The sequence below is a fragment of the Drosophila rhopaloa genome, unplaced genomic scaffold, assembly GCF_018152115.1.
Source record: "Drosophila rhopaloa isolate 14029-0021.01 unplaced genomic scaffold, ASM1815211v1 contig_2, whole genome shotgun sequence".
NCBI lineage: Eukaryota > Metazoa > Arthropoda > Insecta > Diptera > Drosophilidae > Drosophila > Drosophila rhopaloa.
In genome coordinates, this window is record NW_025335083.1 from 2733227 (window position 1) to 2757689 (window position 24463).

At 37.8% G+C, this 24463-nt stretch overlaps 1 protein-coding gene across 14 annotated transcripts; it reads left to right on the top strand.

Annotated features, from left to right (window-relative positions):
• The first annotated feature begins 217 nt into the window (after nucleotides 1-217).
• On the top strand, nucleotides 218-22866 carry LOC108050348 (mucin-4). 14 transcript variants are annotated; one of them, XM_017131996.1, is made up of 9 exons: nucleotides 218-273; nucleotides 2705-3534; nucleotides 15501-15700; nucleotides 15767-16085; nucleotides 16263-17057; nucleotides 17117-18465; nucleotides 19547-19603; nucleotides 20111-21497; nucleotides 21762-22866. In XM_017131996.1, the coding sequence occupies exons 2-9, from the start codon at nucleotides 2934-2936 to the stop codon at nucleotides 22361-22363; spliced, it is 5310 nt and encodes a 1769-aa protein (XP_016987485.1). In that variant the 5' UTR covers nucleotides 218-273; nucleotides 2705-2933; the 3' UTR covers nucleotides 22364-22866. The 14 variants fall into 14 exon arrangements, with proteins under 14 accessions (XP_016987485.1, XP_016987479.1, XP_016987491.1 ...); XM_017131990.1 differs by having other exon boundaries at nucleotides 224-383; XM_017132002.1 differs by having other exon boundaries at nucleotides 224-383; nucleotides 16275-17057.
• The last annotated feature ends 1597 nt before the right edge of the window (nucleotides 22867-24463 follow it).

The following is a 24463-nucleotide window of genomic DNA, read 5'->3' on the forward strand; positions in this document are numbered from 1 at the left end:
AAACTTTTTTCTTAGTCATAAATATTTTCTTATGAAATAACTAAAAAATTGTGAAATCGTTAGTAATAAACAAATTTATTATAAAAAAAATTCGCGATTTAGCAATAGCTATTTTTCTGGTTACTCTTTAAAGTTCAGTACCATAAGTGTATTACCTCCCCAAAATGTCGTGGTGACGCAAGTTGTTGGTATTAGAGAATTTAGAGCAGTTGGTAACACTGACCAGAGCTCGTCAATTGTCGAGCACGGAGTTTCGCGGCTCCATTGAACGAAGTTTGTTAAATAGAGTAAATCAAATCAAGTGGGAACCTCTTCCATTGATTATAACACCAGTTTCCGTAATAACCTTAACTCTGTGGTCGACGGGTGAAAGGCAAGAGAAGGTGCGTGTGTGTGTATGGAGAACTTCAAAAGTGACCTTGAAAATAGAAGTTTGTTTTTTTTTCTGTATGCACTTCACCCGAACTTGTAACGCGCAAAAGTTTCGCTGGCCATTCTGCAATCAGTAATTCTGCTACATTAAATCCTGAGCAATGAACTGACGAATTGGATCCCAATTTTAATTTTCCTGACGAAGTGTATGAAAAAGGTTTCCTCTGACATCATATTGTTAGCATACAGAGAGTGATAAAGAGAGCAACTGCCGTTTCTGTGATTTTTGCCTAACAATCTTGTTAAAATGTGGAATTAAAACAAACAACTAGCGTGAGCGCTCATTAATGAGCGATGTGAAGTGAATATACACAAGCATGTGTACACAATCTTATTGTTTTGATGTTGAATGTTTCGTGCGATTTAAGGGAGAGTGAGCGAGAGGGTGCGTAAAAAGAGCACACGTGGATGGGTTGCCAGGCTGTTGGGGGAGTTTAGTGTGGTTTACACGTCGCTGTCGTTCAATAAGTTGCAATTAAATTAGAAAGTCATGCAGGTATATTGAGACTTTACTGCGTTAATTTGTGCGATCACATTTGTTTCCTTACTAACCATTCTTCGTTGTTTAATCAAAGAGGAATAAAAAAAAAAAAACAAATTGAAAAAAAATTAATTTTTAATATACAAAACCTTAAAACCAGAATTGATAGGTTTTAAGGTTTTGTATATTAAACTGACGACGGCAAGAAAATATAGTCATGTTAATGATATAAAATCAACTGTCTCGATACAATATTTCAACTTAAAAGCTTACTTACTTCGTTACTACTTTTTCGCTAGTAAGCCTGATTTTCCAGCTTGTTCTAAATAGAAAACTTATTATCTTTTCAATATATAATTTTTTTTAATTCACATTGTGGGACTATACATAGGATTTAATTCGCGTATTCACGAAATTTATCACAGTCTGGCAACACCGCACATTGTGCACCATGAAAATGCGCAACTCGGTTTCTATTTCTATCTTTCGCATTTTCAACGTCTTTGTGATCGGTTGTTGTTGGGTCGCGGATGCCTAAACGTCATAAGCTGAACGCTGAATGGAGCGGGATTGATTAAATGCCAGATAAAGCGTTACTTCTGATGAGTGTCAGCACAAACAAAACTCCTTTGCCCAAAGTTGTATAACGAAAACAGAAATTTGGTGCGTGAAAATGCGCCAAATGCAAAGTGCCGCAAATTAAAAACAACGTGAGCGCCGAGCGCATTAAGTTATGTGAGCAAAAGCAACTAAAAAGTAAACACTTTTACAAAAGTACGCAACGCGGAAATTAAAAGAAAACTTTAAACATTACCACAACAACTCAGTAGTCCTCCCTAACTCATACAGACATGCGTGACGTAATTTGTGTATTTATTCTAAAACGAAATTCGAGGAACAGCAAGAGCGCTCAATTGTTTGTCCCTTTCGACTGCCTGTGTTATTACCAAATGCAATTTGCCTTTTAATTTGGGTTTTGCATGCAACAGGGCGCGTGTTACTCGCACACACAGACGAGCACAGCCCTCACACTACTACATTGACGCGTGAGAGAAAGGCAACCTGGCGAGGTAAACAAAAATGCGAAAAGTACAGAGGGGCGAAAAATGATAACAAACAACAGTTGCAAACAATCTGCGATTGCCCTTCCCTCTCCTCTCTCTCATTCTCTCTCTCTCTCTCCTTTCTGACAGTGCAAACGCGAACAAAAATCATTAACAATTAGGTAATGTTTTTTATGCCACTCTCTTTTGCCCGTGTGTGCGTGTGCTCTGCTCTCTTTGCCTCGTTTTTTTGTTTTCGTTTTGTTTTTAAACTAAAAATTGCACAGTGGGTAATGAAAGGAGGCAATGAAAAGGGTTATAAAATCAATCAACAATGAACCAGCCAGTGCCTTTTATCGTGTTAGTTCTTCTTTTGTTTAAAACATACGATTTCTCGGCGTGGTGGAAAAAAAATATAAAAAAATTGCTTAAGTAATTTATTAATAATAATAATACAGCATTTAAATTTAATTTAATACAAATTAAACATTAACTAAGTTTATGTTGTGACTATTGATTTTACCGAGCGTTTGGGCTTACTGTTCCACTGTGCGTTTGTGACGGTGGAAATTTTCGAGCGGAATATTTTTGTGTTTTGTAAACTGCCTGCCCGCTGCTGATTATTCGATGCGTCTGAGAAATTCGAACAAAACACTATCGAATTTTAAACTGTAGTCTAGCGGCTAAAAGAAAATCTTAAAATTTTGTTTGGTTGAAAAAAAATGTAATTTCGATATGAATTTTGCAGTGTAAATAAAATAAAAGCACCTGAAAATGTAAGCGGGAAGCGCGGGAATGAACCACATATACGTAAAATAAAATAAAAACGAAAAACGAACGATATCGAAGCTTGTGATTGTGTGTATATATAGTGATTTAAATGTTAAACATAAAAACAAACAAGTTCGAAAAATTAAGTAAACTTGAAGTGTGACAAACTTGAAGGCGACAGCAGCAACTGAAAACGCTTCGCAACAATGTTGCACAATATCCGCGACAATGCACAGCCAAACACAACAGCATCTACAATATCAACAAGAACAGCAATAGAAGGCAATGGAACGGAGCCAACAACGAGAACGCACTTTGCGACCACATCTGTTGCAGAAGAAACATCAGCCGGTGTAAAGGAAATAAATACAACAGCTGAGGGTCAACCGCAGCCGACAACAACAGCTGTGGCAGAGCGATCGGAATTAGCAGAAACAGCTGATGCAGCTGCTGCGTCGAATATTGCTGCTGCAGAATCCCCGGCATTCGATGTTCAGATGCGAACGCAGCAACGACAGAAGATCAAGATATACCACGATGCCAAGCAGACGGCGGTATGGCGCACCGATTCGCTGGCCTCTAATCCCAGCTCAACCATGTGTCCTGACTTGGCAAGTTCTGGAGTGGGAGAAGGCATTGGACCCATGGGCCTGCCCATGCGGGGAAGTATCCTGTCCACGGCACCTAGTCTGTTGCAGCGAAAATCCTCGGACAGCTCGCTCAGCTCGTCTATAGCCCGACGAGTCTCATTTCCGGATAACGAACTGGTCACTGGTTACCTGGAGCCAGCTAATCCTTGGAAGCAAGGTAAGTTTTGGCATGGGTAATTTAATGAGTAGCAAACAATGTAGGTATTTTAAATTTTCATAGGATGTTCTTAAAGTTATTTTTATACCCTTGCAGAGGGTATTATAATTTTGGTCAAAAGTGTGCAACGCAGTGAAGGAGACATCTCCGACCCTATAAAGTATATATATTCTTGATCAGGATCACCTCCTGAGTTGATATAGCCATGTCCGTCTGTCCGTCTGTCCGTCTGTCCGTCTGTCCGTCTGTCCGTCTGTCCGTCTGTCCGTCTGTCCGTCTGTCCGTCTGTCTGTTTCTACGCAAACTAGTCTCTCAGTTTTAAAGCTATCGGATTGAAACTTTGCACACACCCTTCTTTCCTTTGCACGCAGTATATAAGTCGGAACGGCCGGGATCGGCCGACTATATCCTATAGCTGCCATATAACTGATTGATCGGAAATGCCATAACTTTCGTGTTTGTAAAGTTAGGAAGTTGGGATTTTCTATGGGTTTTATATTTGGCCAATCAATCCGACCTACCAAATTTCATAAGGATCGGCCGACTATATCCTATAGCTGCCATATAACTGATTGATCGGAAATGCCATAACTTTCGTGTTTGTAAAGTTAGGAAGTTGGGATTTTCTATGGGTTTTATATTTGGCCAATCAATCCGACCTACCAAATTTCATAAGGATCGGCCGACTATATCCTATAGCTGCCATATAACTGATTGATCGGAAATGCCATAACTTTGGTGTTTGTAAAGTTAGAAAGTTGGGATTTTCTATGGGTTTTATATTTGGCCAATCAATCCGACCTACCAAATTTCATAAGGATCGGCCGACTATATCCTATAGCTGCCATATAACTGATTGATCGGAAATGCCATAACTTTGGTGTTTGTAAAGTTAGAAAGTTGGGATTTTCTATGGGTTTTATATTTGGCCAATCAATCCGACCCACCAAATTTCATAAGGATCGGCCGACTATATCCTATAGCTGCCATATAACTGATTGATCGGAAATGCCATAACTTTGGTGTTTGTTAAGTTAGGAAGTTGGGATTTTCTATGGATTTTATTTTTGGCCAATCAATCCGACCTACCAAATTTCATAAGGATCGGCCGACTATATCCTATAGCTGCCATATAACTGATTGATCGGAAATGCCATAACTTTGGTGTTTGTAAAGTTAGGAGTTTGGGATTTTCTGTGGGTGTTATATTTGGCCAATCAATCCGACCTACCAAATTTCATAAGAATCGGCGGACTATATCCTATAGCTACCATATAACTGAACGATTGGAAATGCCATAACTTTGTTGTTGTTAAAGCTAGGAAGTTCGGATTTTTTATGAGTATTAAGAATGCATCATATGAATAATTTTGGAGAATATAATTTACAGAGTATTCTGCAAGGGTATATCAACTTCGGCTCCGCCCGAAGTTAGCTTTCCTTTCTTGTTTTAAATGCAAAAGAGTTTTTTTTTATTTTAAATTGGTATCAAACGCTATTCTATCGCTATTTTTCATTAATATTAGAAATTGGGATGGAAATTGTTAATATTAACAGAAAGGTATTAAAGTTGACAATTAAAATTCATATTTATATGTGCTGTAATTATTATTCATATTAATTACTATCATCATTAATTATTATTATTATTATTATTAATTACTATCATCATTAATTATTATTATTATTAATTATTAAATTACTTTAATCAGAAAATTTAATTTTTTTAAATCTAACTGAGACTTTTTACTTTTTAAAAGAAGTGTAAAAATTGTAATAGTTAGTGAGTGAGAAATGTGTTATAATGCGAAAATAAAAACTCTAAGAATATATAAATATTTGGAAGCTATACATGTATAATTTATAAGTGGGAACTAGATTTCTTCCGGTTGTTGAGTATTCAGTACACTACATTATTTAGCTGACAATTTATCATTCAACAATGCCTCTGGGCATCCGTGCATTCGATCTTATCCTAAGCGATGAATCTCAGTCAAACACGGAAACCGCCAAATGTCAATCACATTGGCCGTTACAATTTACTTCATTTCCTGAATTCATTTTATTAAAGCAATACATTTGTTCGCTTTGTTTTACGGGTCGAAAGGATCCGAACGATCTGTCAGCTAATTTCAAGTGAAAAAGTTAATCAAGAGAAGAATGAGAATAGTGATGCCTGCCAAGTCGCTAAAATGCGCAGAAATATTTTGTTACCTTTGGTAAATGAACAGAGAAGGAACTGCAGCGTACTAGTATGCCATTACTTATAAAAATTATTTTCAGTAGCTGTTGCTAAGCACAAAGACAATGCAGGAAGAGAACTAGTGTGAATGAATATTCGCTATAACAAGTCAATATAATTGGGTGCATTCAATCGATAGATAAATATGAATATAAATCAATTATGCCAAAATGGTGACTTGTCAAAAAATTAGTACAAATTTGGTTACTCTACTCTTACCCTCTAAAATTTTTTTTGGTTTTACTTACATTTGTTGCACATCAAAATTTACCATAATAACCGGTGGGCGTACATTTTTGTTGTTGACCACCCTAATATACATATGTACTTATATGTTTGCAAAACAAATTTTTGTTAGTTGGGACTATGGACTAGGTACTCGGTCTGGTTCTAGAATTTAAACAGATCTTTATAAAAAACGATTATTTCTTCTACGATTTTTTGAAAAATCTGCTAATTTAGCGGAAAAAACGCCAAATCTATATTTCAAACGCTTACAGTTTCTAAACGCCCAAAGATATTGACTAGTTGATTAGTTATTATTTGTCTACATTATTTAAAACTTTGCTCGTGCAAAGAAGAGTGGTTTTATTTGCTGGTTAATGACATACAAATCCAAAAGCAATAGAGGAGAAACAGGTAAATTAGGGAGTCCGAAACAACTCCTTGCAGAGGGTATTAAATTTCAGTCAAAAGTTTGCTACGTAATGAAGGCCATGTTTCCGACTCTATAAAGAATGTATATTACTACCAATATTTTATAAAAATCGTATGACTGTATCCTATAATTAGCTGCCAAGGAAACAATTCGGAAAAAGGGAAATAAAATAATAAATTCGTTGTTTCTTAACATATACACAGAGACATACAGTCGTTTTTAACGATATTATTTAGTAAAGTTGTACTTTTATAATAATCGGACGATTAAATCATTTAGCTGCATTAAGAACGATCGGAAAATCGACCTACATAGCTTCATTGCATTCAAGCATCGACATCGAAATATAGAATATATATATTATTTTTGCAACAGGTGCAGAGGCCTGCCGAAACTTGCTTTCTTTCATGTTCCCATTGTTTACAATGGTAGATTTTAGTGTGCAATTTATTTATTCTTAAGTCAAATATTTTAAAATTAAGGCGTAATGATCTCAAAGTTAGTATTGAAATTACTTAGTTGGAATAAGTTGATTGATTAAAGCCAACAGTAAGTATGAGTGATAAAATTTGAAGGCAAAACATCGTTTTTCCAATATTTGTCTTCTGCTAAGCTTTTAATGGACCAACGCGCATTATTTATGCAGGTGAAAGAAGGATCTGAAAATGTTCATACAAATATATATACAGAGTATGTATAAATATTCTTAATCAGATTCAGGCTTCAATCTTTTCAATCACAAACAACATTGTTTTTTAAAATTTTTAATTTGTTTTCAGTACCTGGTTGTTAAATTGTTATGTGGTTTTGCTTTTGGGTTTCCTTTCATTTTCTTATTTGTTATTTGCACGTCAGCGATAACAGAAACTGCTGATAAGATATGGTTCGTTTTCGTTGTTTTTATTGCTTTTTATTCCAGTTTGCTTCGTGCTCTTCACATGTTTTATTATTATTTGGCCGGCATTGCTTTTGTTTTCGCTTTGCTCTTTTCTGCTCCGTTTTAACTTTGCCTTGAACGCCAATCGTGGGATCCGCTTTGCGCTCGTCGTTCGTCTCGTCGGAGTGTCTATGAATTTGTTTAAACGATTGCGCCGTTTTTGTTCTTGTTGTTGTCTCCATTTTTATTTACCTCTGCATATGTGACACACAGACACAGGCATTATGTATTTTTACTTGTCTTGTACATTTGTTTGTTTATTTTCATTCCTTTCTTGCCTTTGTGTTTGAATTTGTATTTGCTTCTCTTTTTGCTGTTGGAGGTGTGGAAACTATGTGATGTCATCATTGTCACTAAAACAAAAGCACCTAAAGAGAAGCCCCAAGGAAACACATTATGACAGACGGACATGCTGGCAGGGAAAAAAACAAATGGTAGCTACACATTTGTACATTTGTGGAAATAGAAATACCATGCACTTCCCTACCTCGTCAACTACTTGACTTATCTGTGAAAGGTCCAATCCAGAAAATATACTAGGCCTGTTAGCAAATTTTAAATACTGATTGGATGAATTTTGTATTTTTAGTTGGGCTTATTCTTAAACACCTACACTTATTTAGCATGTCGATATTTTAATACCCTTGCAGTTACTTCGGGTACTGCGCGAATATACATATAACAGATATAGGATATATTCAACTTAAGGGATGGATTCAAAATGAAACAAAATTTTTACAAAATTAACAAGTTTAACCCGGACGTTCTAATGGCAATCGATTGATTATTATGTAATCTTCTTTAAAAACAGATAATTTTTAAAATTTATTCTGATCATTTCTAAAGATATAGACGTCGGATCAGCGGCGTTTTTAAACTAGATCTGCGTACATATATAAAAAGACGATTATAAAAGTTTTATTAGCTGTTAAGTTGGGCTCGCGGAATAGAATAAGATGGACATGGATATATCAACTCGCCTAGTGATAAGATCAAGAATATCAAGAATGATCAAGAATATATATACTATATAGGGTTCTAAAGGTAAAATTTGCGTCAAGCATGGTTTTAAAAAATGTACATAGTAGTGAATAATTATGATGAATTCCAGTAAGATAGGCATTTGCTTATGCATATTTTCCATATTTGCTTTGGGCACCATGATTCCAAATTTTTCTTACATTTATTTTTATACCCTTGCAGATGGTATTACAATTTAATTCTGAAATTAAAGTAAAGTAAAATACTATAAAACACTATACCACCAGGAGAGTCAATCTAGTTGTAAAAATAAAACGTTATCCGTTTTATATAATATTTAATTTTTCTAAAAGCTGCAAAAGTGTATGTTACTCAACAATTTTGCAAAATGGTTTTTTTTTTAAAGCTTTTAATAAATCGTAAACCAACTAACACGTACTTTATTTTATCAGCTTTTTAATTTTAAGTCAATCTAAGCTCTGAATCAATTTTAATCAGCAGTCGATGACATACAAAATAATTACTTGAATATTACTTGCTGTGCAAAATGTCACGAGCTCGATTAGTGTACATTGCCGATGTAATTAATTTATTCAAAAACAAAGCAAAGCAACGGAAAGTTAAAAAGGGTAAAAAGAAAATTAAGAACCCAGCCAGATAGCCGAAATCGATGAACAAAGACGAGTAAATATAAGTAAGCTATTTCGTAAATAAAGGAACTGTTTGCATTAAGTTAAAATTAAATTCGCCTGATGCTGATTTTAGGCGACTAGTTTATTTATTATTTTTTATCCTTGCAAAGGGTATTATAATTTCAGTATTATAATTTGAAACTTTCCCAAAAGTTGACATTCCAATGCAGGTAGTATGTATATAAGTCGGAATGAGCTGGATCTATATGATAGGAACAATCGAAAACCAAAAATTAAAAAGTATACATTTGTTGTTTCAAAAAAAATTTTTTGGTTCTTTGGGATTTGGTAATGTTTAAATACTATCGAATTACTGTTTTGATTAAATTAAAATTGGCCATCTATATCATATATGTAGCTCCTATACCAAAATCAAAAAAAACGAGGACGGAAGCTAGCTTCGGCAAGCCGAAGTTTTAATACCCTTGCAGACTTTGCCGAAATTGGTAAAACTGAAAAAGTAGCGAATGGAATAAGGTATACATAAATAAACCAGATTTGCATCCTTTCATGTCAATTGCTTTTATACTGCAAAAATGTCATATAAAAATAGAAAAAAAGGGATACTTTCGCAGCCTTTAACAATTTTTCCTACGTAAGCTATAAGATATAGACTTCCGATCGGCAAGCGCTTTTACCCTAATCAAGATATGCGTAAATAAATAAGACTTGGAAAAATTTATGTCAGTAGCTTACACACTACGCGAAAAATTCAGAAAATCATCAAATTTGTACCGATTTCACCCTGTTGTTCCTATGGGAGCTATAGGATATAGACGTCCGATCGTCAAGTGCTTTTACCTTAATCAAGGTATGCATAAAAAAATACGATTTGGAAAGATTTATGTCAACTGCTTATATACTGTGCGAAATATCCTAAAAATCATTAAATTTTAACCGATATCACCCTATTGTTCCTATGGGAGCTATAGGATATAGACGTCCGATCGCCAAGCGCTTTTACATTGATCAAGGTATGCATAAAAAAATTAGATTTGGAAAGATTTATGTTAATAGCTTTTACACTGCGCGAAATATCTTCCATTCTTGAAAGTTATATCCGATTGTTCCTATGGGAGCTATAGGGTATAGACGTCCGATCGGGGCGATTTATAAACTTGATCTGCGTACACATGTTTTAGGACAACTGTGAAAGTTTCAGATCGCTAGCTTTTAAACTGAGCTCGCAAACGGTATTGAAACAGACGGACAGACGGACGGACGGACGGACGGACAGACGGACATGGCTATATCGAATCCTCTATTGATCCTGATCAAGAATATATATACTTTATGGGGTCGGAAACGTCTCCTTCACTGCGTTACAAACTTCTGACCAAAATTATAATACCCTCTGCAAGGGTATAAAAATAAAATAAAATATATTTTATTTTGCTGTTTTTCTATTTATAAAAATATTCCTTTAAGATATAAAATAATTAACTATATCAGAATTACAATTTGCCATTAAATCCGACCTACCAAACTTCATTAGGATCGGCCGACTATATCCTATAGGCGCCATATAACTGAACGATTGGAAATGCCATAACTTTGGTGTTTTTAAAGTTAGGAAGTTGGGATTTTTAAGAATGCATCATATGAATGCATCATATGAATAATTTTGGAGAATATAATTTACAGAATATTCTGCAAGGGTATTTCAACTTCGGCTCCGCCCGAAGTTAGCTTTCCTTTCTTGTTTTTATACCCTTGCAGAGGGTATTATAATTTTGGTCAAAAGTGTGCAACGCAGTGAAGGAGACATCTCCGACCCTATAAAGTATATATATTTTTGATCAGGATCACCTCCTGAGTTGATATAGCCATGTCCGTTTGTCCGTCTGTCTGTTTCTACGCGAACTAGTCTCTCAGTTTTAAAGATATCGAATTGAAACTTTGCACACACCCTTCTTTCCTTTGCACGCAGTATATAAGTCGGAACGGCTGGGATCGGCCGACTATATCCTATAGCTGCCATATAACTGATTGATCGGAAATGCCATAACTCTGCTGTTTGTTAAGTTAGGAAGTTGGGACTTTCTATGGGTTTTATATTTGGCCAATTAATCCGACCTACAAAATTTCATAAGGATCGGACGACTATATCCTATAGCTGCCATATAACTGATTGATCGGAAATGCCATAACTTTGGTGTTTGTAAAGTTAGGAAGTTGGGATTTTCTATGGGTTTTATTTTTGACCAATCAATCCGACATATCAAATTTGATAAGGATCGGCCGACTATATTCTATAGCAGCCATATAACTGAACGATTGGAAATGGTGTTTAACTTTGGTGTTTTTAAAGTTAGGAAGTTGGGATTTTTTATGAGTATTAAGAATGCATTATATGAATAATTTTGGAGAATATAATTTGCAGAATATTCTGCAAGGGTATTTCAACTTCGGCTCCGCCCGAAGTTAGCTTTCCTTTCTTGTTTATTTATCTAGCTAGAGCTTTTGAGGCACTTATTTGTGTCAAAAAAAAACCAACCGTCTGCTTTTGGCTGAAAATAAGTGGCCGATAACAGCAAACGAGCGTCAGTCATGGCAGTCAATTTGTCAATTCAAGTCAACGGCAGCAGGTTAATATCAATAATCAGATAAGAAACGAGACATTTTCGTATGCATGCTGGTTAGAATAACAGACCTTAGACGATAACTTAATTTCCTTTCTGATAACTTGAGATTCAATAATATTCAATATTCAATAATAATATTTTTAAATAATTGTTTATCCTCGCAGAAGATAAAATTTTAGTGAATATTTCAACGCAGAAAAGGGGACCATTTAAAAAAAAATATATTATTTAAGGATTTTCAACCGAGCCGATAAAGACAACCGTTGCCCCCCTGTCGATTCCTACTTAAATTAGCATTTCAATTGTAATGCTGTCTTTATAACTATTTCCCACTTGTTGACAATTAATAAGCATCAAGGTATTGTTACTATTTTTTTTAACCTTTTCTGGACCTATAAAGTATATATATTCTTGATCAGTATCACCAGGAGAGTCAATGCAGCCATGTCCGTCCGTCCGTTTCTACGCAAACTAGTCCCTTAGTTTTAAAGCTATCTGCTACAAGTCGGAACGAGCCGGATCGGGCGACTATATCATATAGCTCCCATAGGAACAATCGGAAAATCGAAGTTTATATACCTTTGTAGTTATTACAAAACGAATACATTTCGATTTCTATGCCTACATTACTAAAAACAACGAAGCTATGTCGATTTTGCGATGCATTTTGCCATCTATGATATTCTATATTGTTGTCCGATTTTGACAAAACTAAAAGCGTAATTCTGATATAGTAAATAATTACTATATCTCAAAGGAATATTTTGATAAATACAAAAACAGCAAAATAAATATAAATATTTTTTTTTGAATATTTAGTTTTTTTATTCTTTTGATTTTTGGGAGCTATATGATATAGATTTCCGATTTTAATTTAATTAAAACCGTTATTCCATAGTGTTCAAAGATTAACAAATCCAAAAGAAAAAAAATATTAAGACAACAAAGTTATACCTTTTGTTTAATTTTTTTGCGTTGCAAACTTTTGACCAAAATTCTGCAAGGGTATAAAAAGATGCATTCTGCTAACTAGAATACAATTTGGCCGTGCCAAAATAAAAAATGAAGCATGGTTTCGAGGAAAATGGCATTTCGCTCAAATCGAAAATTGAAAATTCGTCAGCAAAAATTAATATTTCTGAATTGATTGAAAATTTTGGGTTGAGATATATTTTATTTGTCTATAAACATTTATTCTAGCCACCTGTGTTTTTGTTATTTGGTATTTTTATTCCTTATTATGTTTGCCATATAGAAATAAAACAAATCGCAATCTTAAATAAATGACAAAGCAACGAGAAAAAGATTTTGACTTTATAAATGTGTAGCACTAAATTAACAGCCATTTAATTGATAATTTTCTCGTTTATCTTATGAGTGCTTTTTTGATTACTTATAGTTTTCACTATTTGCACATTCTACGCTCGCTTTGACTTTTGTGGGAAGCAACAACGTCAGAAGCAGCAGCGAAAAAGGCACAAAAATCAATAGAATAATAAAACACTCGAGAGGCATTTAATGGACGCAGACAGACGACGGCACGCGATTCTACAATGTTTGTATTGTATTAGTCATTTATCTAAGCGATCGATGGCAGCGAGTCGACAAACATACTTTTATCAAACAGATTCGCATATTCCCATTTTCGAATATCGACCATAAAAACCGATAAAAGATTAAGGTAGTTATTAGCGCTATTTCTAAGCTCAAAGAAGTTGGATCGACTAAATCCGAACTTTTGAACCACTTCTGCCAACCAATTAGTTATTTTGACTTTTAGTTTCAAAAATATGGAATCTTCGAAAATTTTTGAAAAGATAAAAGTTGACTTTCCAATTATTTTTTTGTCCCACTCTATTCTTGCACATATTTAAAAAATTAAACTTTATCATATTTTCCTCAAAAAAATCCTTTGCCCACTCATTGTTTGCCCACCTCTTAAAAAGTAATTATATAAAAAAAACCTGGGGCTTGACAAAGTTAGCAAGACACTTTTTCATTTAAAAGTCAAATTAGATTTAATTAAAAATGACCCAAATTAAAAAAAAAAACGAATTTAATTTAAATTTTACCATACAAAACATAAAAATCGAACTACATTTGTAAAATCATCCAATTTTTTTGACCACCTCTTAATATGTTCAAGCTCTTCCCTCTCTCTATTAACCATTGATATAATATCTAATATCAGGTATCTAAAGTTCTGGGTCCAGAAGGACACCAAGGTAATCAAAATTGCATACATATATATGTATATATGTTGTTTTTAATGTTTTTTTTATTTAAGAACAAGCTAAAAAGAATCTTGTACTGGTCTCAGGGTATCCAAGCAAACAGCTTGTAAAAAGAATTATTTAAAATCCGTAGTATATATTAATAATGAGGAACAAATACTGCCTTACAATAGTGCCAAATTGTTTATGATTGATTTAAATTTTTCCGGTGTTATTTGTGTATTTTACTTAGCTGCTCACCTCTCTTCCCCAAAAACTCAAGAGTCAAATACTATTCTGTTTAAACTTTAAACCATTTTTATTTATAGATATAAATTTAAAAGAATTTAAAGAGAAACGTCAAACTTGGTCGTCACCCTGTCTGCCTAGTCGAGTGAAAATTCGTAATAATTCAGATTTTGTATTATCCTACTCAACGTTAATGAATCACTTAACAGATGTTCAGTTTCAAGGCAGCCTCGGTTGGGGGAGAAGGACGGAACTATTATATAGATGAAATAGGACTGAAACACTTTTGAAAGTTTGCCAAATTTGAAAATCTTTCGGAATCGGTTAAAAGATTTCTTGACAAAATTTCGCGTCTCTCTTTGTATTGCACCTTTTATATTGGCATGCCAGTTTCTAGCTGATCTAAAACGAATCGTTTAATTGGCTCCTAACACTGATGTGGCGATATAATGCAATGATAGATTTAATTGTTTACGTTTTCATAAGAACTTATATATGTTTGTCTTGGTGGAAGTGATCGTTTGTGTGTTGCCAGCCAATTTTAAGAAAGGTGCACTTGGCATTTGGCACAATGTTTCTCTTTGGCTGTTTTTTTTAAATACACTTAGTAATATGAATTAGCGCTAATACTTAAAAATGAAACCGTCGTGCATTATTCATCGGCGACATATTTTTATCATATCAAAAGCTCTTTATAACAGTTTCTGTATCAAAATATGAGTTATCGTCGAATAGTAGACGTTGCGGTTTCTAAATTTGGTTCACTCAATGATAGATAGCACACAAGATGTGTCCAACGCAAATAAGTTGCAAATTACAAGTTCACGATTTCATGTCAACCAACCCCTCTGTAAACAAGCAAATCGTTTGGAAATTGCCGACACAATTTCATTTATTTTTTTGTGTGGACAATTTGTCTATGTCGCTCCATGTGTTTGATGCTGACGCCGCCAATTGTTGATGATCATGATGAGGATGCTGGAAGTGGGTGATGAGGTTCAGGGTAGGAAATCAAACACTCGCACGCGCCATAAGTTCTTGTTATTTGTCATATTTGATCATATAATATTTATTTGCCACACACATTTGTTGTTTTTGAAAAGGCGACACTTCATTGGGCGAAACGGAAAAATGTTCAATAGTTTATTGACTCGTCTTGAATGGCGCACCGAGCGCTTTGATATGTACTTTAAACAATTTGTTAACACAAATAAATTAGACAATCTTCATGTTTTGGCTACTTTGATCCGCAAAGAATGTTTTCAATATTCGTATAACAAAAATAATCTAAAGAATAATCTAAAAGATAAATTTTAAAAAATAATTTAAATGAGAATAGTCTATTATTAAGAGGCAGTTGTATTGAATTGATTTATTTGTTTATTTACAACTCTATTTAACTATTTCAGTATGCCTTGTGAAAAGCATTTCCGAGATCGTTGATCAGTATGTGCAGTCCTGTCAAAAGCATCACACAAAGCCGCTTAAGAGTGTAATGGATCATCTAAAGAGTCTAGATCTAAACCAGCCGAGGCAGCCTCTTCTTCCCCTCAAGGCGAATCAACTAGCGGCCAACGATTGCGAAGCCCTCGAGGAAATTTTTAAAAGGGTATGCAGTGAGTTGAAACCGACTTACAGAGATCTCGATTAATAAAATACGTATATTAACATGTAGATACAATACAAATGCATTGATCTATCCGACTGTACTCTGGACGAGAGCTGCTTGATGGCCCTCTTTCAAATGATCGAATACTATGAAGCTGGTAACGAGTTGGACATTTCCTACAACAAGGAGCAGATGACGAAGCGCTGCTGGGAATTGTGTGCCTACATGGTGGAACGCAGCCAAGAGCTTCAGCTCCTCAACGCCGAGAGCAACCAGATCACAAAATTGGGTGCCGACAGCCTTGGCCGGGCCTTGGGCTCATCCAATCTCCACACCCTAAAGCTGGAGCACTGTGGCCTCAGAGGACAGCCGCTCATCCATCTCTGTAAGTTTTCCGACCCGGATTGGGTTTGAATTTAGGTTTCTAAAATTATCCGATATGACGCATATGCGTTTCCTCATAATCACTGAGTCCAGAGTGAAATGGCTCTAAGGAAAATGTTTTAATTTGTGGATCAAATCGCTATTTGCCTGCATCCGAAATTTATTTATTATACTATAGTATCATTTGCAGGCCGAGGTCTCTACCAAAACAAAATGCTCAAGGAGCTGTGGGTGGGCTACAATGATTTGGACTGCGTGGATGCCCAGCACATAGCCGACATGCTGCGCTACAACCACAGCTTGGAGCTCATCGACATCAGCAACAACAACATTAGAAATGAGGGAGTCATGTACCTGGTACAGGCCCTCATCCTCCAGTCCACAGAGCTGGAACGTCGAATGGGGGCCCTGAAGCGAACACGTGCCATCGAGGTAGACGAGTGCGTGTCGCCTGTGGAATCGGAGCCCTCGGCAGCAATACTCAATTCTGCCAGCTCGGCGCCCAGTCAAGCCAAATATGACGTTGGTAGTGAATCTTCTTCACACGTTGCCTCGATTCCTGAGACTCCAAGGGAGGAGGCAGGCTGTACCGATCCACCGGTAGGTGTCCTAGTTGACGTGGATAATGATAATGACGACGAAAACACCGAAGACACTGTGAGAAACTGCAGCCAAAACGGCGGACAGTCCATGTTGGACAAGCTGCTCTCCATGAACAGTGACAGTAGCAGCGAGGAGGCGCCCTCTAACATATCTACCGACACCCTGGCCGCCGCGTGCTCTGAGGACATCAGCGAGATCAGCAACGAGATTTATGATGCGACCACCGCCAAGGAGCCGCCGTTAAGCGATCAAGTCGGACCGGTCATAATCTCATCCAGCCCGATGGAGTCCGCGGCTCCTGTTGCTGATCCTGAGGAACGCCTGCATCCAGCACAACAGCAAAGTTCCCAAAACGAACGAAACATATGTGGTAAGTTACTTTTTCATTAACCAGTTTTTTCAGAAGAACTGAATTTGTTTCCTTTGCAGATATTACTCCCTCAACAGAGGCTAAAACCGTTGAACCCAATGAATCCTGTGTACAGAACAACATCATAAACAACAACAATAATAACAATGCTAACAATTCCCAAAACAATAGCAACAATAATAACACAATCCAATTGTCGGCGGGAGCAACAGCAACCTTAGCTGTCGTAGCTCCACCAATGGAAGTCGAAACCAATCCCAGTGGATCATCGCCAGCGCCCATTTTCGAGGTAACCGCTGAGGAGAGCGACTGTATAAATGGCAGTGGAGCGGGGGCTGGTGGATCTCGGCCGCTGGACGTGAACAAAAACGCAAAGGTGGGAGACGACTTCGAGGATACGCACAGCACAGACTCGGCGTTCGAAAGCGCATCTGAAGGCGATATAAGTCGCCATTTGCCCGACGAGTTTAGCAGGCTTTCTGTGTCACTGGAGAGCACGCGGCTGGACGACATAGCCAAGGAGATGTGTGGCATAGAGACGGCCACCATAGCCACAGAGTCCACTGAGTGTCTGCTTGCCGCCCAGGAGGCAGCTACGCCTAGTCCTACGCCAGAAGTCGGAGCACTGAATAAACTAGAAGATCCATTCCCACCGCCAAAGGTTACCATTGCCGAGGAGTGCCTCCAGGCGAATAAAGAACAGAGTCAGCCCTTCCAGTGTCCCAGTCCGGCGCCCACGCCCCCACCTCCGTCCACATCGCCGGGTGGAGCTAGCATTGGACTAAGGCGCACGGAGTCCAGCTGTGCCTACCTAAATCAGTCTACCCGTAACCGATCCCAGAGCTCCGACAGCCTGTGCAGCGAGACATCGCTAGACGGTATGAGCAGTGGAGCCAGCAACAACAGCGTCAGCTCGACTGCCTCCGCCGATCCCAAGTTTGCCGAGAAGCTGACCAAGAACGACACGCTATCGCGTCGCCAGCTGGCTGAGGCCACACTGGAGGCCAATCGCTCGCCCAGCGGTCTGAAAGCCCTCACCCTGTGGAACAATAATCTGACCAAGGACTGCGCCCCTGCTGTAGCCGAGCTGCTGCAGAAAACCATTTCTCTGGAACTGCTTAACATTGGCAAGAATTGTCTGTCCAACGAGTTTATATCGACTATTAAAGACAGTCTGACGAAAAACACCACTCTTACCACGTTGGGGCTACAGAGTGCCCATCTAAGCGCCAAGGGTATCGAAACACTGGCTTCCATCCTCACATTTGGTGGCAACAGCAAGCTTCAGCGTATTGACATTCGAGACAATAAACTAGAGGTGGAAAGTCTGAACATAATCGCCGAGGTGCTCAAGTCGAATAAAACGCTCACCCAGATCGACATTAACGATGAACCAAAGCGCCTGACGGTAAGATATACAACCACAAATTTAACTCTGTTATTTCAAGAATCGATTAATCTCATCCGAGGCCACAGTAGAAGTTGAGTTGCATTATTTATGCTCAATCTTTTGTTAAGCAAATGAAAAATAGTAAATTTAACATGAAAATAATCAATTCTTTTGTAAATTCTCTGGATTTAACTCTATATTCAATTGAGTTTTATTTTTTTAAATCAAGAGACTACAAATGTCTTGCAACCATTTGCTGCACAAAAGAGTTTAATTATTTCATGCTCTAAATTATATACTCTTGGTAAACATAAATAATGATGAAAAATGAGATATAAACATATGTTGATATCGCAAATGTTTAGATATTGAGTAATCAAAATAAGATAATCTATTATATTTGGCTGTGTTTTGAAAGCTTCTGAAGTTCTGTATCTATTTGGTACTAGAGACCTGCACGATACCGAAGCCGATGAGTACGATCCTATTTCGATCCTTGTATGATTAGTTCATTGTCGAAAAGTTAATAAAATGTTTATCATAAGATATTTAAATATTATATATGTGTGAGGGCATTTAGATTTGTTTTTACAGTTCTCCAAATCACTATTTTTGGAGTTGGAATTACAAGTTCTGCAAAAGTGTTTTTTTAAATATTCTTCCTATGATGAATTACCCCTTTGTAATATTTTACAAAGGACTTAAATCGGTTTCAACCAGCGAACATATTAGAGGAGTGGTTAATGTTGTTGATAACATTTGTTCTAAAGAATTAGCTGTCTTATTTTAAAAATAATTTCATTTAGAGTTCTTCAGGTTTAAAGTTAGCAAAAATGTGAGTTAGACAATTACTGGTTTCACTCGATGCGATCCAGACGTGCAGGTCTTTCTTTGTTAACCGAAAAGGCTTAAAGATTATTACGTTACCAAGGGTAGAAGAAGCTACGGCTAGCCGTAGCTAACCCCTCTATGATCGTGCTTGGTTTTGGATGGCTGTGTGTTGGACGCATAAGGCGTTGAGAGTTTGACTTTCAATTTTTAATTGAATCGTTTCCATTTGTGGTCACTGTTGTTGTTGCCTCTCTCATCTCCGATAAAGTTGCCCATAGTGCCGATAGTAAATGTTATACCGCCATCGCCATTGCCCCAGGAGAGCGTAAGTAAACCCCCACTCAATTTGCTCCTCCAACTCTTCTGCCCACTGCCATATGTGCTTAACTGCTGTCCACTGAGAACGCTTGGCTTGCCTCCGATAACAACGCTAACTACTCAAATGCACTCTTCCCGCCTGGTTCTTGTCTCTTTCGTACTCCAAATCCGAGCTAATTTTTCACTCTAGATGCTTGCCTCAGTAACAATCTGAACTTAATAAAGTACGTTAGATGTTAATTTGCTCCGTAATACTTTAATGATATTATTCAGGATAATGCTATTTTTAAGAAAATACAGCTCCTTGCGGCTTTCTGGTCCTGAATTTCTTTGGAAACATCAGACCAGAATTTAAATATCCCATTGCACTATCCACTTCTTTTGTCAATTGAGCAATTTAGCAACTGAACACAAAGTAAGCATCAGCTTTAGTTAATTAACCAATGAGCTATCGAATCCTATTTGTTCGCTTCTGAAACTGATCGATTGATATCGTTCTCGTTTCCTATTTCAGATTGGCAGCGATGCCCATTTGGATTACACAAGGGTGCTGGGCACCGTGCGTTCCCTGTGCTCGCGAAACGAGAAGCGGCAAGCCCAGGAACTCGCGGAGAAGGCGGCGAACGTGGTCGGCGGCAGCAGCAGTCTTGGCGGCAGCCTTCCGGGCATACGGTGTCGCGGCGGTTACTACTTGGGCTCGCGGAAGATCTCGTTGACCTGCCACAGTCGCCCCCTCGTGGACGCGGCTACTGGCACGGTGACGGCAACGACAACCGCGGCCGCTGCAGCAACCGCCCTGCCCACACCGGCCGCCCTGCTGGAGGTGAAGCGAAAGAGTGGACCCCGTCTCCGCTCGCCGGGCCCCAGTCCGCCCACTATATCGCCGTCGTCCTCGCCAAATCGTAGCCGCTTTCACGTGTCGCGCGTGGCAGAAGTGGCCAGTCCACTGATCTCGCCGCTGGCCCAGCATCCACCCCCACACACGCCGCGTTCGGCCAGCAGCTGCATGTCCATACCCACTATCGGATCGCCCAGTGGCAGCCAGAGCAGCCTCAATGCTGTTGGAGCCCTGCCCACCTCCAGTTCGCTGCCCGCGATGGCCTCTGTCACTTCTTCGACGCAGACAGTGAAGCGGCTGTCAGTGTCGCCTAGGTCACGTTTCCATGTTTCTCGCATCTACGAGGATCCACAAGTGCCGATGGCCAACCGCCAGATGCCGCCGATCACACCGCACACGCCACCCATCGACCTGCCACCCACCCCTATGCTGAAGTCGGCGAGGAAGGCAGTCCTGCTGTCGGAGGCAGTGGAAGCAGCAGCTGCCGCGGCGCCAGTGAGCAGTGTGATTATTGTAGAGGCCATCGATGACGGCGATGCACATAAAAGTGCGAGTGTCGAAGAGGTTGCCGGGCAAAATCTTTCGCCACACGTGACCAGTTCACCCACCTCAAGCCATTCGAGCTCAACGTCACCCGGTAGTAGCAGCAGTGGGAGCAGTAGCCAAAGCAATGGAAGCACCTCCACCGATGTTACAGACACTGTAGCTTCCGGCCCAGAAACTCCACCCAGGACCTGTCCCCTGGCCGTGTTTGGCGATAATGATATCACACTGACCAAGGAATCGGCTGGTGTGGTTGCTCTCTCTGCTGCCGCTGCGGCGGGCCACATGAACACAGTTTTGGAATCTGAACCAGAACCGATGCCACCTCCCGAGACAGTCAGCAACGCCCCTCAGGCGCGTGCACGAAAAACGTCGTGGATAGCAAATCCGTCGGCGGTGGACAAGCTGCTAACATTGTTTAACACGGGCACCATTTTCCACCGAAGCTCCTCGCCGGAACCCAAAGCCAGTCACATAAGCACAGTGCCCGCCGCCAACCAGATCACAAACAGCACACAGAGTTAGTTTTCATATTTATATTACTTTTTAAAAGCACCTTTTTACTAAAAAATAATTTTTTTTCTATAATTCCATAATTTTTTTTTTTGCACTCTATATTAAATTTAAAAAAAAAAATTTTTTTATAGTCGGAGACTTTAATAACATTTAACAGCTCCAAAACGCATATAACGCTCATAATAAGTATAATTTAGGGAATGTAAATATGGAAATATAATATTGCAAATACAAATGCTGTAATACATTTTAATCTTTGCTTTGACAGACGCCTTAGCAGCAAGCGCAGGAGGAGCAAGCGGTGGCGAAATCAGTACTACCACAAAAAATCCTATTCTTTCGGTAGCACGAAAGTCTTCTCCCGCATCGTGGACATCACTGACTAGTAGCAACATCTCCAACGCCAGCCACAATACGTCGTCAAATGCGGAAACGGGCAGCTCATCTTTCCTCGACACGGCATCTAAACAGCTACGGGATTTTAGCAAACAAGTATTTCGCCAAAACATCTCCTTTAACAACAGCGGGGAACAAGCGGCCGTGGCTGCAGCTGCTCAGCATGAGTTAAGTACGGGGACGTCGGCTTCGAGCAGTACGGAGTCACCATCACCGCCGGAGTGCAATGCGGCCCACATGCCGCTTAGTCTAAAGCGTCAGTTAAAGGAAAACATATCGCCGGAGCACACAATCAATGAGGAGACACTTCACACGCTGCAAAAGCTGTCGAGGGCAGAGGATGTGGCGCTAAAGGCGGAGGCAGCAACAGATCTTGGCGACATTGAGATAGTGATGCACAGTGAGGTAGCCGATTGCCACCTCGCAGAAGATACACAGCCAGAGCAGGAAGACACATATTCGAGTGTCGTTTAAAAGGGGCTACGACCAAATGCAACTGGATGATGCGCAAATTGATTGAAAAGAAAGGCAAGGAACGGAAAGCACACAATTCAACCGAAAAAAAATCCAAGACCCACCCAGCATTCCCATAGCTCTCCTTTGATACTGTACCCCACCCGCCATGAAAAAATGGTTATGAAGTCAAGGATGATATTGATAATGGAAGTTTGGGTTTCCTCCTAACCCTAAAAAACAAATATGATGAAGTACACAAGTTATGTCTAACTTTGTTTTATTTTTGGTTAAATTCATTTTAAGTTTTATAACAGAAGAAAATATAAATGTATTTTAATTATATATATGGCATAAGAAATGCAAAAAAATGCTCAATATTCACTTCAAGAAGAACGCTTCCAAAACGAAAAAATAGAAATCATTTTGGAGGCAGTTTCTTTAAAGTGAGTACTGACCCTAAAATTGATATACTTTAATGAATGTAAAATATAAAAACAACATTTCAAATGTACACACAAAAACCAAACATACTTACAAAACACTATTTGGCTTAGTGTGCCCATTTATGGCTGGCATTTAAAAAGTTGCACAAGTTGCATAAATGTAAAGAGCGAAGTTCGTATAGAGTTTAGATGAAAATCTTGTACTTACCAATCCAAATGATTACTGAAAAGGTAACAATAACTAAAATCAGAACCCACAAAGCCACCGGAAACACATTGTTATACATACTTAAGTTAATTTTAACTACACGAAGAGAACGAATAACACAACGTAATAAGGAAAATCGTCCCGCAATAGGATTAATTTCAACATATATATGTATATGAAGAAAAATTGTTATTTTTGTTCGTTCCTTTCCACCTTCTCCAACTCGCTAACAACTCAAATGGAATGCAAACTGAATCAGTTCTGCCAAGTATTATTAATTGGAACAACTTTCAAAACAAATACATACTTAAATTAGGTACTTAATCAACTTATCGGTTGCCATTAATTATGTAATTAGCCCACCAGTCTATCACAAACCAGTAGACCATCTTAAGTTCAATGACATTGTGCAATTTATAGTACATTCTTAATTTACAACGCAAAACTTAACTACGGAAATGAAGCGCAAACGAAAACAAAAAGTACCCAAAATAAATCCAATTGATCTCATTATGTGATATTTGTCGTAGTGCCCAAAGCGTTCATTGTACGTGTATCTATAACCAAAACATATGAGTTAAGTACAGGGTGTACATACGAAATTCTTTCGTTCTAAGAGAACTTACTCTAGCCTATCCCCCTCAACAACAACAGAGATATTCACAGAACAGCTTTAGTTAGAGGTGACAAGGAAAAAAGGTGAACTTTGCTATTTTTTTAAATGCCAGCCATTAATGGGCCTACTCACATGTTATAGATAAACTTAATACACAAAACAAAAACACATAAATATACATATATATATATAATAACATGTAAACATATTTTGATTTATAAAAGATCTTGTAAATACCGCGTGTGTACTCTCTATTAGAAATGGGGACTTTCTAGACGAAGTTACCCCAAACTCTGAGTTTATTTTGCTCTTTGTTAATGATTTTTGTTTTTGTTTACTATTTTATTGTTTAAAACTATAAATGTAACTATGGATATATGTATATCTCTATATTATGTACGTATTTAAGTAGTGAAAAGCAAACCAATTTTTTTAATATTTTCCGAAAAGTACGAAAAGAAAATGTATCATCTTGAGTTTAGTAGATTTACTTAACAAATGTATCGTACTTAATTTACAAAGAGGAGAAATTATTTCTGGTGCTTATCAGTCGCTAAGAGTTTGCCTTATAGTTAGATCCCTATTTTCGGCAAATCAAAATTTACCACCAAACCCACTTAATAATTTGTTCAGACTTCTTGATGCTAAATTTGTTTATTGCCAATAGCTATGATTTTGTTTTTACATTGGCAAGTTTATTACCTATTAATTTTAAGTTTACAAATTAGAAAGAAAAAAATACTAAACCGAAAAATTTATTGAATAAAAATGAAAGTTGTAATGAAATATTTAATGCTGTTTTTATTAACTTTGTAAAAGGTACCCCAATTTTTATATTTTTGTGGGTATTT